The sequence below is a fragment of the Mesocricetus auratus genome, unplaced genomic scaffold (genome assembly GCF_017639785.1).
Source record: "Mesocricetus auratus isolate SY011 unplaced genomic scaffold, BCM_Maur_2.0 Super-Scaffold_100004, whole genome shotgun sequence".
Classification (NCBI taxonomy): Eukaryota; Metazoa; Chordata; class Mammalia; order Rodentia; family Cricetidae; genus Mesocricetus; species Mesocricetus auratus.
The window spans coordinates 49,256,225-49,271,135 of NW_024429189.1; the positions used below are offsets into that span (position 1 = coordinate 49,256,225).

A 14,911-nucleotide genomic window follows, 5' to 3' on the forward strand; every position below is an offset into this window, starting at 1 on the left:
AAAGTACAAATCCTATTTATTAAAATATCTACTAATAGCCAGCACTGAAATAATATGCATATAAGTAACATTATACAGACTGAGAAGGTTGTATTCCTATATTTAGGAATATATGTATTGTGTAACATGTATGTCATATATGTCATATATATGACAACAATTAAAGAAAAAGAGGTCATGAATTTGAGAAAGAGCAAGGGGGTATATAAGTGTATGAAAGTTTTGGAGGGAGAAAAGGAAAGGGGAAATTAGAATTGCATCCTAATTTCAAAAGTTAAAAATCATTAATAGAAAAAATAAGTCATAAAAGATACCTGTGAGCAGTGACCTGAATCTATCTAACCTAAAAGAAATGTGTGTCATAAAATCTGATTATCTCAAAATTTTCCAACTGTAGATGATTTTACATCTTCAAGAGTATATTTTTAAACCTGTTATGGAAAAGCTATACTACCAAAGTTACTTAATTGAGAAACTGGAGTTGGGGATGTAGCTCAGTTATAATGTATATGCTTAGATTGATGAGACAATGAGCTGTCCACAATAACACATACACATGCACGCACACATTATAAGCACAGCAAATACTCAGTAAAGTCAATGTAAAAAGAATACAATACATGATTTTCTTGGAAGATATCTGATTATGTGTAAAGGTTTCTTCAAACTGGCACCCCTGAGAAAGCTTCATTAAAAATTAAATAATTAAAATTAAATAATCAAATGGTGACACAGAGCACATGAATGAGATAAAGGAAGCTAACTTTTTAGTTCTGTTTTAAAATTCTTTTGTGTTAGTATGATGACCAATGAAAAGGCAGACTCTCATGTTGACCATTTGCTGTTATATTTGTTATTTTATGTGCCTGGGTGTGTTGCTTGAATGTCTGTCTGTCTGTGTACCATGTGTGTGCATTGTCTGTGGAGGCACTGGAGCCTCTGGAACTGAGGTTACAAATGCTTGTGAGTTGCCATATAGGTGTGGGAAATCAAACCTGGGTTCTCTAGAAAAGCAGCTGGTGCTCTCTGTTGGGCCATGTCTTCAGCCCTCTTTTCTAAAATGTTTAATTACATATTTATTTATTTTATGTACAGGCATGTGTGTATATGTGGGGGGGGTAATACATGCCACAGTGCATGAGTGGAGGTCAAAGGAAAACATGCAGGAGTAAATTCTCTCTTTCTATTATTTGGGTCCTGGGGATCGAACTCATGTTATCAGACTTGGCAGATGGTGTCTTTGTCTAATAAGCCATCTTGCCAGTCCTTGTATATTCTAATCAAAATTAGTTTTTCTTCAGCAGAACCTGTAAATGAGCAGCAGCAGCACCAGTCCCAAGGACCGATGTACCCTGCTGGGCAGCTTTCATGTTTAGAAATAAGCATCTTTCCTGGGTCGGTGAGCCACAGAAGTAATTGCTCCTGGCATGGTGTAAAGGAGGATGTCTCAATGCTACACAGGGCATCTTCCCTCCTATGTTCTACAAGGGGATTTCATCAGACTTCTGTAGGAGCTCAGTCCAGTAAACAACGGATGTTATCAGTGTTTGTGGACACTTTGAAGAGGACCACTCCAGGGATGACAAGATGGCTCAGCAAGCACAGGAGCCGAGTTCAATGCCTGGAAACCACAAAAAGGTTGGAGAGAACCAAATCCCAAAGGTTGTTCTCTGACCTCCCTCACAGACATTACATAATGTGCATGTGCTCACACATGAACACACACACACACACACACACACACTGACAACAATATGATTTTTTAAATGTTTTGGTTTTTTGAGACAGGCTTTCTCTGTGTAACAGCCCTGATTGATCTGGACCTCTGTCTGTAGACCAGGCTGGGCTTGAACTCACAGAGTACCTGCCTCTGCCTCCCATGTGCTGTATTAAAGGCATGTGCCACCACACCCGGATACCAACATAATTTTAATAAGGAGAACTACTTCAAAAATAATATTCCTATTTCTAAAAAGCTTGTATTCCCTTTTAAAGAAAATGGAAAGTTACTGAGGTCTTGCCTTGTACGGTATTTGATTTTGTACTAATACGTTGTAAACTTAAACATTTTTATAAAGGTCTCCTAAAAATGAGAATATTTCTGAAGCAATAAATGCTATAGCGTGAATTTAAAAACTATCCTCATAAAGATATAGATTTGTTATTTCTCTACTTAAAAATACTTATGTGTCAACACAATACTTTCCAGGAATTAAGATTTTAGCTGAGTTCTAGAATGCTTACTAAGCCGTGACGGGTCCTGGGTTTGATGCTCAGCATTGCAAAAATAAGATAAAGATAGTACACTTTGATAAACTAGTTATACATTTCTAATATCCAGAAATTTCCTGTATTTTAATTAAAAAGTTTAGTCAAAAATATATACCAACTGCCACTAAATTGATTCTAATTTGATACTGTTAACTATATAACTTTGCCTGAAGGATAAACAAATGTATTACATCTAACTTCCCAGGCAGAGATTATTTTCAGTTGTATTATAAAGTGATTTAGGAATACTTCAAGAAGTCATTTACACAGTGGTATGTCAATTCCCTCTACATAGACTGTTCCCTAAGAGCTAATGAGGAGCTGGACAAATATATTCTTGGGACCAGTAGTTGCTCCTCTGCAATGACTCACTATTCTTACCGGTCACCAAGTGAACATTGTCAGATTACATAAAAACATGACCCTTTGTCTGTGTTGACATCCATTTGTCACAGAGGCCCAAGTTGGACCATGTGTTGAGGTGTGAGGGTCATGCAGAGCTGACCCCACCCCCTCACCTGAGAGTTGGCCCTGATCCTCTCTACACTGGGACAGCAGACCCCCATGACCCTAGCACAGGAGAGTTGGCACTGCCTCTAATAGGAGAACTGCCCCCTCCAACACACACTTGGGGAAGCTAGCCCCACCCCTCACCACAGGCATGGGAGAGTTGGCTCTGGCCCTCTGGCCTGAGATGGGAGGTCCTAGTGCCCCAGTCAGATAAACTTAGCTACCACCCAGACACACATCCAGGGCTTTGAGTTGGCACTCCCCAACAGCTACTCCATCTGCTGGAGTTTGTGAAGGGACTGATCCTACAGTACAAGGCTGCAGGATCTCCATGACTCACTCAGAACAAAAGCAGGGTATCTAAAAGGAGTTTTGGTGAGGGCCCATTATTGATAGTATACCAGAAACCAGAGGCCTTTGAACCTGACGAACAAGTCATTACCCAAAGAACATTTGCAAGTAAAGCTGTTTGCACAAAAGGGTGTACTGTGTGATACATAGCAGTTCCCAAAGCCACTAAGATGAACGAAGAGACAATGGAGAGGCAGGGAGATGGAAAAACAAAATGGCTTTTTGTTTGTTTGTTTTGTTATTGTTGTTTGTTTTTTAAATTAATATTCTTATTTGTATTTTTAAGTTATTTTTAGTTTTTGTTTTTATCACTTCTGTTTCTGTTTACTTTTGTGGGGGCCACTACAAGGGTGAGGGGCACATACAGAGAGACTGGGTAATGAGTGGGATTGGGTGTTTGATATGAAATTCCCAAAGAATAAAAATTAAAAAATAACCCTTTTTGCCTTAGCTCTTATCTCTTGCTATAAGAAAATATTCTAAAATCTGGTTTGATTATCTAGTAGTTCAATGTGTTGTCAACAGAATAAGTAGAATTTTATATCTGTCAAGCACAAATGTAGAACTTCTTTCCACTTAAGATTATTTAATCAAAAATATTTATGCCTTACCTTAATAAGTCTAAAACATTCTTTCTTCTAAGTCTCTCTCTCTCTCTCTCTCTCTCTCTCTCTCTCTCTCTCACACACACACACACTGTCCACAAAGTCTAAGAATGAGGAAAATACAGAAATCATGGAAAGAGAAGCCTCGTGAATCATCTATTGCAGTTTGTGTGTCTGCTGTAACAGTTGATTTTTCTTTCAGACCAACAGTTTGATTTCCTGATGACTGAACTTTTTATTGAGCCAACAGAATTGTTATTATTACTAGTGTAATTGTTAGTATTCTTCGACTCCCAGTTTCCTGGTGAGATAAAGACTTTAAGTTTTGGTTCTCAGATGGCAAAATACTCAAATTTGTGTAAGATTTTATATACTGAGAATAAAATCTTATAAAATAATTAGAGGCTGCCTTCGTGGTTTATTTTAGGAGAACTTAGAATTAAATGAGCTTTTTAAAAAATGAAGTGATGAGAAAAGTCTGTAAATGAACAATTTTGATGTTAGAAGATCCTTCCCTTCAAAGCCTAGAATTAAACACAATGCCATGGATTGTGGAGCAGAATGCAGCCCTCATCTCATGAGTGGCCATGACTAGGACGCTATCTTAAGCTGCTCTTTCTGTTATCTCCCTTCTTCACACAATTCTTTCAGCCATTCTGCTGGAAATGTTGTTTTTTTATGCTAATATAAGCGTGAGTTTGTCACTCTCATACAAATGAAAAACTAGCAGGCACAAGACCCCCACAGAAGCAGATCTGCAGGGATAAAGATGAAAGGCAAAACTAGCATATGTTAGGCCCTGGATTCCATCCCCAGCACTGAGATGCTCCCAGTTACTTCACAGTATTTGAGTTAGTTCACGGCCTAGAGTCTCTCCAGTGAGACTTCTGATAAGCAAAAGCCACTGGGGCAATGATCACACCCTTATACACGTAGGCTTGCTCATGACAGTAGGCTCATTTATTAGAAACGCTTAGAGTACTATTTTTATATGGGTTTAAAAGACAGAAACAATTCTAAAGAACTGATACAGTTATAGAATTTGTAATTGACTAGGTTTTTGCTGTTTAACACAACCTTGTCTAAGACCCAGCTTAAGTGTGATACAACTTTCCAACTAGTGCTGAACTTTGTTTGAACTCATTTTGATCTCACTCACAGCTGTATGACTATAATTAACTTCACCAGATGACAACAGCTCATAAAACAATTCTGACTTTGGAAAGTTGAGTAGATATTTTTCTGATTTTTCTAAGAAAGTATTGCCAGTCTATACTTAGGACTTATGGCCAACAGGTGAGAGGAAAAGGAGAAACTACAATTCTTAGAATTACATTTCCATTGTTCTCTCATGACTGACCATTCTAATGAGATCAGAGTGCATTTTCATCTGTGCCAACAGTGCATACCCTTGCTTCTGACCCAAGATCCACTTGTCCCTGTCCTTCCACTCTAAGACACTTAGGAGAAGGCCATGGCAACCTTTTAAAGATTCACAAAATAAATTCATTCAATGTGAATGTCTACACCCTCAACTCTGACCTTGACATATTTTCAACCGCCTAGTAGCAGTGTTCATAAGTCTGTCCTTAAGTAGTTTTAAACATCTGCTAGAATATCCCACGCCATGCCTGTGTCTTCCTGCTGCAGAAAAGATACTGTCCTCTATTTCATAACCCAAGGACAGCCAAGCTTCTCTAAGTATGAGGTGGGAAAAGGAAAGGGAACATTTGCTGAAGCCTTTCAGTCACTGGCGTGTTCATTTATTTGCTGTGCTAATATTTACTTGCCATGTGCCACATTCTAGGCTCTGTCCCAGGACTGTAGGACATCTGATGGACAACATGGTCAGTGCAGAGGGTGCAAACTAGTGACACACAGACAATCTGCAACCTGGTGTGCGTGTGCTATGGAAAAGACGTGTATTATATACGTGCAGTGCATAACTTGATGGTCTAAACCACTCTGGCTGTCATAGTCCTCTGTGGAAGTGGTCTTCGAGTATAAATCTGGAAAGTTATGGTCACCCAGTCAAGAACTACTTTTTGCTAACCTGATATAAAAAAAAAATTAAAGTACAGAAAAGAGACTTCGGAGGAGCATCCAGAGACGTGGGAGGAAGCACAGGAGGACACGGAGTCACAAAAGCTGGGAAAACAGGAAATTCTAAGGGGAAAGAAGGGCAATCTCTGCGTCAAATGAGCCTCAAAGCTGAGGTTAGTTAAGAAATAAAAGGGCCCATTGAATTTAATTGGCAAGGAGATGACAGGGCCCTGAAAAAAAGCAAGGAGAGCAGGGCTTTCAAAGCCAGGACACTTACCCACTGCACAAGAGATAAGGACAGAGGGCACTGAAGTGACGGGATGATGAATTTGCTAGGGGGAGGATGAGAGCCGTCTCTTCAATGGCTCTTACTCTCCTCCCGTGGAAGGATGGAGTGATGCTGTCAACTGTGAAGCTTGAGGACAAGGCACACAGCTGGGCGATGTGTGGAGAAGAAGAATGAGGCTGGTGTTTTCAATGAAAGGACAGACTTGGTAGTAGGTAAAATCGCCGCACAAATTGCTTCTCCAATAACATTTCTTTCCTGAAGTGAATCAGTCACACATTTGAGTGAGTTACTCCACTGACTCTTAACTGAGAATTTGCCACAAAAACAGCATAGGGGGAATTAAAGATGTTTTCAAGAAAACCACTTATTCCTGTAAACAATGAAATCTCACATGAATGAAGAAGGCAGAGACAGGACAGATAGTAAATGGCGGTTGGTGGACATACAGTCTTAAAGGAGTAAGAAAAATCAGCTACTGTTCCAGAATGAATTATCTGGAAGAAAGGGCAGTAGTTGAAGTGTGGGAAGCTTGACATTAAGATTATAAATTGACACCATCACCGCATGTCGAAGTAAAGCCTGCCCATGGAAGAGAATAGCTGCAGGACAGGGCATCAGGTGAGTGAGTAGAAGCTAGGAAGTCAGTCCATCTGCTGTATCACAAAGCATCCAAACAGCAACATAGCAGATACCAGGCTTATTTGAGCAACTTTCTGATGGAGAACACCCCAGAGACAACGTGCCCTTCAGGAGGATTATTTCCACTACCCTTCTAGAAATAGGGAGATGGGAAAACACTGGAGACTAGGGCCAACCACACCCACTCACCCTGATGTTAAAATCACCCAAAGGATACCTTATGGAAAATCTCTAGAGTCTTATTGTCCCTAGGATGTTAAAAACCAAAGCCATCAAAATCCTAGTTATCTGAGCTTAGTGATAAAACAGGAACTGGGAAAAGGGAGTAGGGGAGGTGTCAAAAGAACAACTCCTGCAGAATCAGAAACCAGTGACTCCCTTGAGCTGGGGACAATATTTAAAAGGCTCTAATTTTACTGGTATTAATGCATTGGAAAGCGCATTATCATACATTGAAAATAATCAAACACAACTGAACAGATAAATCTCATAAGCAAAAGCTGCCAGTGACAAAGGATACACTGTACAATTGATCTGTTTGCACAAAGCTGAAGATTTAACGGCACTAATGTATAGTAATAAAAATTAGGACCCCGCTGGTGTAGGCTGGGAAATCTCTAAGGATGACAAAAATACTCTTTATCCTAGTCTAAATGATGACTGCACACGCGCAGACATTGTTAGAGCTTAAAGCAGCACCCACCTGGTATTTGCTCATTTTACTCTAAACTAAACTTTAGTAAATGCCCACTAACATAAAAATGACAGGACATTCTTTTCATTTTTTCCATAAAACATGAAGTGGCTTAGCAGTTATTCATCAGATATTTAAAATCACTTTTATTTTGTGAGTATTTGCATAAGGCAAATTGTGTGTGTGTGTGTGTGTGTGTGTGTGTGTGTGTGTGTGTGTGTGTGTGTGTGTGTGAAATTTTACTTGGGGTTGGAGAAAACTATGATGAAGTTGACTGGCGAACCTAAGTAACAGATAAAAGTTTTGGAAACCAAAAGTAAAATTGGCTCAACTCAGCTATAAAAATAAAACTCAAATTTTGTAATAAAGGTCTCAATTCATCATGATTTGTGCTTTGCAAAAGGAAATTGCTTAAGATTGCAAAGACTAACATTGCATCACCAAGAAGAGGAAATTCCACTGATTTCTTCAAGATTAGATTTTTTAGAAATATTTAAATAAATTGCTATCCATGATGCTTTGGGGTCTAAGAGTCATTCAAATTGTCTAAAATACGAGTCAATGCAATTTTGTTTTCCCTTTAACTGTTTTGTGATGTCCTTGAAGTCAGAAAACAAAGGGGCAAAATGGGCTCCCCTGCCATGACAGCATCATGTCTGCCTAATGTCATGTATGGAAAAGAGGGAGAAATGCCACTGTTTGCTGCTTCATCTTTTGATTCGCCCTTGATGTACAGGAGGTCTGGGAGAAGCCACTTTCCATTACGTGTTGAAGAATGGGAGGATGGATGGACTAAAACCGACTCTGAAACCCTCATGCTGGCAGCCTAGGAAGGAGATGGTGCTGCATCACTCAAGATGGAAATTTTTCATTAAGAGATTGTTTCTTGTTGTTAAACATTTGGAATGTGGAAAGAATAGGTAGATGGGAAATAGAAATATGCTATGCTTCCTGGAGAGTGAAGCAGCACCATGGTCAACAACATGATGAAGAACCTCTGTGAACAGATGAATTCTAACAGGAAAGAACCCCTGTGAAGAGAGAGGAAAAGAGGCCCAAGCATGAGAGCCTTGGGAAGTGCTGTGCCTGAGGGCATAAAAACTAAGACAATTGTGCTAACAGTTCAAGGAGGAGAATGTAAAGGAAAGAATTGGTTCAAAGAAAGAATTGATTCAAAGCAGCAGTTTCCATATGTAATGGGTGGGTTGGGGAAAGACCTGCAATTGTAAACTGCAGCACCATCACAAAAAGTGCTGTTTGCCCATGCTGATTTTCTCCAGTTGTGCCTGGTTAATTCAGCCTCTGTAGTCAGCAAGCATTTACAGAAAGGGGAGCAGAAGCCAATGCAACCTGATATGCATATTGGGAAAGACCAGTGAAGTCATTTGGTCACGTACATACAATACATCAGAATTTATCAACTGGTTCCTCCCTGGAAAGTTTTGAATGTTTCTTAATGTCAATACTCATAAATCAGTTGTCATCACACATACAAAACCAGAATTGTTTTTTTGTTTATTTCAATTTAAAGGTCAGCATCCTGGTCTGGGACTGTAGCTTAGCTGTTAAGAGTGCTTGCTAGCATGCATGAAACCTGGGTTCCTCACCCACCATGCTTAAAACTAAGAGTGGTGGTGTCAGTTATAATCCCAGTACTTGGGAGGTGGAAGTAGGAGGATCAGAAGTTCACATTCATCTTCAGCTGCATATGGAGCTCCAGGACAGTCTGGGTTACACAGACCCTTCCTCAAAAAACAAACAAAATTAAACCAAAATACGAATGTACAAAACCCACACCCCTTTGTTGAAAATTTTTCCATGTTGATTTGATGACGTGAACTCAGTGGAATGGAACTGATTTTTTTTCCACATCCCATACTGTGTGAATACAGAATATCTACTTATTTTATGATAGTAGATTTACAACAGTAAAATACACTCACAAATTGGAAGCTGTTCAGAGTCATAATCTCAAAAAAATAGGGGGTGGGGTGGGGGAATGTTAAGTGTTAAGGCAACAAATAAACTAATTGGAGGGAAATAACGTCTTTCCCAAATTCCAGACACAAACAGCTTGACATTTTGGAAAGGGGTCATAATGTGGGTTATAATGATTTTGTGGCTTCCTCATTTCCTGTTTTATCATGAGCCTTTTCAGCTGCTTCCTTTCTCCAATAAAGAATAAAACTGAGTGTGAACAAACTACATTTACTTTTGAAAACATGTGACTATGTCAATGTTTTCCCCCCACAGACAGAATGTACTCTGGCTTCCCTCTTGTTTTCTTGCTCCCATTATATGGGGGGAGGGGGACTTTTTGAAAAGGGTAACAAAACACTGATCCCAGGAACACTGCATGCACTCTGTAATTTTCCAAGTCGATTTTTTTTGTTATGTTGTTATTGTTGTTGTTTGGGAGCGTTTATTTCTTGGGTTTTGTCATTGTTGCTTTTGTTTTTTGAGACTGGGCTTCTCTGTGTAGCCCTAGCTGTCCTGGAACTCACATTTTTGTATATTGTGTTATTGATGTCTTTGCTCATTGACATATTGAAGCTCTAATCATAACTTTCCGACAAACTGTCTAAATAAGCACCCAGGGTGAGCTCCCTCTGGAAAGCGGGATTTAGGTCGCCTTGGGTCCCTGCGGGGCATCTGCAGCCTAGCTGCTTTAGCAGGGTGAAAAACAGCTATGTCATGAAGAATGCTGTGGGTGTGGATGGGGTACTCTTCAGCGCCTTTTCCTGTCTCGGGATCAGGGTGAGAGGCTGGGAGCTGATGGGAGGCGTGGATAATCAAGATGCAGGGGTTGGCACCCTTGGCTTAGCCATGGCCATTGAAATGAGCACACAGTGCTAATCAGAGTAATGGCTGCTTGCTCTCTCTGTACTCTCCAACCCCCCTCCACCCTTGCATTATACTAAAACAAAACTTTCATCTAAAAAAATTCCAAATTAAGGGTTGGATTGATGACTCAGTGGTTAAGAACACTAGCTGGTCTTCCAGAGGTCCTGAGTTCAATTTCCAGCAACCACATGATGGCTCACAACCATCTGTAGTGAGATCTGGTGCCCTCTTTTGGCCTGCAGAGATACATGCAGACAGAACACTATACATAATAAATAAATCCTTTAAAAATTCTAAATTATTTTAAGTCAGTTACTTTTACATAAGGTAAATGGTTGGTAGGGCCACATTTGCTGGACAGGTAAAATACTTGCTAACCTGATGATAATACTGAATGGATGTCATCCATGAGTGAAACATCTGTATTTCGAACCTACTCATGAATTGAAAAATGTTTCCCTTTCACTTACAAGGTATCTGACAAAATATAGTGTACAGACCAAAATCAATAAAATTACCAGAAAAAAAAACTATGCAGAAACTATGCAGCCTTTAGACACAGTAGCAGAAAAATAGGAAACAACCAAAATATCCAGTATCATTATGATATGGGTTTTGGTATGGTATGGTATAGTATGGTATGGTATGGTATGGTATGGCTGGTATGTTTAAGATGGGCAGTGTTAATAATGTAAAAGAAAACTACGTGTGCATCATGAAGAGCAAAGAAAGCCTCTGTGCAACAAAAGGCTAGCTTTATTCACACAAAATTCAAGACTGGGCAAAATTAAACTGCAGTTTTAGAGTGCTGACTAGAAGCCACCACTGTAAAGAAATGTGAATGTGGCAGTGACCCAGAAGCTTCTAGAACATTGCTAACATTAACTTTCCTGGTGTGTGGTCTCTACAAGACAGTGCCTACAAAAAATTCTCTAGCTTATTTGGTTTTGCTTGTACTTTTTTTTTGCACTTTATTAAAAGGTTTATTGTGTGGTAAGATTCTTTCTCTCTCACTGAACATGCCCTGAGGAGCACTCAAGAAGCAGCTCCTTAGGAATGCTCAAACAGAGGCAACAGAAAGATCAGGGAAGGAGACTGGGCCCATCACACAACAGCGGGTTCATCATGCTTGTCTGTCATCTGCCAATCTGTTTCCATACAACCTGCAACCTGAAGTGGGCATTGCAGGTCTGGCCCCACACCTGCTAGGCATGCACTTTACAAACAGAGCTACACCTCCAGCCCCGAAAAGTTATTTTAAAAACAGTTTTGCATTTTTAAAATCAAGTTAAATAAACACTTACCCCATGAACAGCAACCTTATCCCTGCATATTTACTCTTGAGTAGTGAACATTAATATTCATACAAAATACACAAGTATTTATAGCAACTCTTTTTATACATGCCCCAAACTAAAACAACCTAAATATTTTTCAAGTGGTAAAAAGATAAATAAATGATATACACTCAAATAATGACTTGTTCCTCAGCAAAAGGGATAGGTTGTTAATACACGTAATAACTTCAGTAATTCTCAGAGGCAGTGTTCTGAGTGAAAAATTACCTTGAAAGATTAGATACTCTGCCATTGAAGCTGCATCCCTAGATACCCTCTGACAATCCCCCAAAGACATCATAGTGCCAGAGAACAGATAGTGCTTAAAAGCAGGTGAAAACATGCATTATAAAAAAATATACCCTGAAGGAGTATGGTGAGGAGTGATAGAATTATTCTGTATCTGTGTGAATAATCTGTGAATCATCCTAAACTGCGGCTACAAGAATCTATACATTCATTAACAATTTGTTTACCAAACGGTACACTAAGAGGTCAATTTACTAAAAGTCAAGTCAGCATAAAGAAATCATCTTTATGTTTACTTTTTAAATGGGACACAAGTATTCAAAGGAAACTTAAGCGTTAAGACCATATCAAATGAAAGCAATGTACTCACCACTGCTTGCCCCCCGGCAGTGTCCAGTACTAGAATCCATAGGAAAGTCTGAAAGATGATGGAATAAATAAAGAACGGTAACAGTTATTACTTCAGGATTTCACCTATGAAATGTAATTCTGTGACAGCCTGACTTGGATAAGGACCAGGCGTCTCTAAGACATGGTCCTTCATTAGTGCTCTGAGGTATCTACACTATTGGGGGTTGAATAAGGCTGAGGCCCTTTCTTGGATGTGACTGAAAGTTGTTACTCATGAATCCTCATCACCTATGCATAAAATTGTAGTATTTAATAAATGCTGTGTTCTTGAATTTCATAAACTCTATAAATGAATATTCTGTCTCAGTAAGGCCCACATAAATATTAGGCACTGGCCCATATGTGTGACTTTGTGACAGATAGAACCAAATACACCTTGTCAATGAATGGCTGTGTCACACTCTACTGGCACAGTGTCTATGGGAAATCCAGAAAGAACTCCAGGCCTTTTGTTAAATGCAGACTAAACAGTTCAGTAGAAAGGAAGCCTAGCACTTGTAGATCGCTCAAGCCAGTACAATTAATAGATGTGGCAATAATTAGGATTCACCATTGGTTCTTTTCATGATGCTGCAATTCCTGAAAATGGTAATCATAATGGCCTTCTGTGTTCTAATTAGAAGAGCAACCTCTAATGAATTGTGCTGTGTGTCCCTGCAGAGTGCCATGCTGAGTGACACAGTAACTAACAGTGGATTCTTGCTGAACTCAACCCACACTTTCATACAAGAGTTGTATACTTGTATTAACACTTAATGTTAAACAATGCCTCTACTTAGCCTGATAAAACAAAGCATTCTTCCCCTGTCCTTATTCTTCATAGGTTGTAAAAAACATAAATGAGGAAGGGTTTAAGATGCTGAGTATTAAACCCAGGGCTTCATGCCTGCTAAATATGGGCTCTACCACCCAGCTACATACATGGCCAAAAGCTGTATCAGAGAAAAAGCAAAGGTTTCCAAATAGTTGAATAAACAACAAATACTCGTTCTACAAACACTTGACATAAGCCATTAACTTGATGACTTTTATCCTATTCAAACTTTATTTGTGATAAATGTATCCAAGTTTTAAAGTAATATGCCAGTACTACTATTCCATGCATTTGGTTTATATAAAGCAACTTCCCTGTAGATAAATGAATTTTATTGATCCACTTGTAAAACATTTAGCATTTAAAGTTTTTATGAGATGAAAAAAATAAAGCTCCTTGGAGTGGGGAACCCCTAAGAAACAGTTGAGACAAGGTGAATGCTCTCCTTGTGTCATGTTCTTATTGCCAGAGATGTTTCTGCACTTTAAAAAAAAAGTTAGAACTGTTACAAAAAACCAGAGCTTCCTGATCATTTTTCTTCTGATAGTCAAAATTTGAAATTCTACCATCAAAATTATCCTGAATTGAAATGTTAGCTGCTGTGGGATTGATAGATTTTGTACTTCAAGGGTTTCTAGTGAAGCCACAGAGATTTCTGGAAGAGCCTATATGAGAACAGTGTTGCAAAGGGACTCGGGTGACAAATCCAGCACTCTTTATGGGACCTGAAAGTCCTCTGGCATGGCTAGAGTAGGGATTGGAGCAAACAAAGAGTGAATCTAAACAGAGGAGGTGATCTAAAGGATGTAAACAATAGATACACATTTCTGAAAAATCATCTTGCCAGGAGATGAAAGAGGATATTGCAGATAAAAGAGTCAGTCCTGGGTGTGTAGGTATGGTGATCCCAAAGAGAGTGATAGGGAGAGAAGAAAGAAATCTGATTCTGATTAGAGTGGTAGAACTTGATACCTCCTGAACACCAGTGATGAAGAAAGACAGAATCAAGGCAGAGTCCTAAGCCTGAATAATTACAGCATAAAGCATGCTGGAGAAGAGTAAGTGGGGAGGCCAGGGAAGCATGAGCTCTGGGGACTCTGAGCCTGGATTTGATGACATCCTATCCTATCTCAATAGTGCAACCAAACAGTCATTCCTTATCTCTTGGAACCCATTGTCCTGAGGGCCCTTTTATTTTTTTAAGCCATAAATCAACACAATGGAAATACTTTGTTCCTTTAACGTTAACCTAATGAACAAAAGACACAGATTCCCTGAAAGATCGAAATCCATTTTCTTAGCAAGAGAAGATGGAAGTGCTGAAGAGACTCTGTCTGAACCCTTGTTTTCTTACACACTGAATTAAATTGATGAGTCACTACTCTGTGAACCTTGGCAGTCTTTCCTATAAAATGGGTGTAACAGCTGACCACATATCTGTTATGAGACCTCATATGCACAGCTCAGATGACAATGCCTTTTATTCGGTCACCACTAAGGATACTTGTCCTGAGACAGAAGGCTCTCTCCCTGGTGTAGTTGTTAAGCATGCATTCTGTGCTTTCTCCATTACCAATCATTCATTTCGTTTGTTATACATCAATGCCAACCAATGCCAGTCAAGTGACTTTCTGAAAATGAACAACAAAACCAACTAAGGGTTTGTGTCGCTGAAACTGTGATTGTCTAAAAATTTACAGACTGAGGCTTAGTTATTCAAAATTGTATGTCTATGCAGCGCCTCTTACTAGGCTTCACACCTAGCAGAAAGACAAAGGCCAAAGACAAAATGGTCAATTTTTTCTCTTCCAACAATTATTTCAAAAAGTGAATGTTTAAAATAAGTTAGGGACA

General features: G+C 39.2%; 1 protein-coding gene across 1 annotated transcript in view; it reads right to left on the reverse strand.

Annotated features, from left to right (window-relative positions):
• Frzb (frizzled related protein) overlaps positions 1-14,911 on the reverse strand; it is a 49,548-nt gene that overhangs the window by 12,106 nt on the left and 22,531 nt on the right. The window contains exon 3 of the mRNA XM_005065113.4: positions 12,203-12,250. Within this exon, the coding sequence (XP_005065170.1) occupies positions 12,203-12,250 (48 nt within the window). The remainder of the gene's footprint in view (positions 1-12,202; positions 12,251-14,911) is intronic.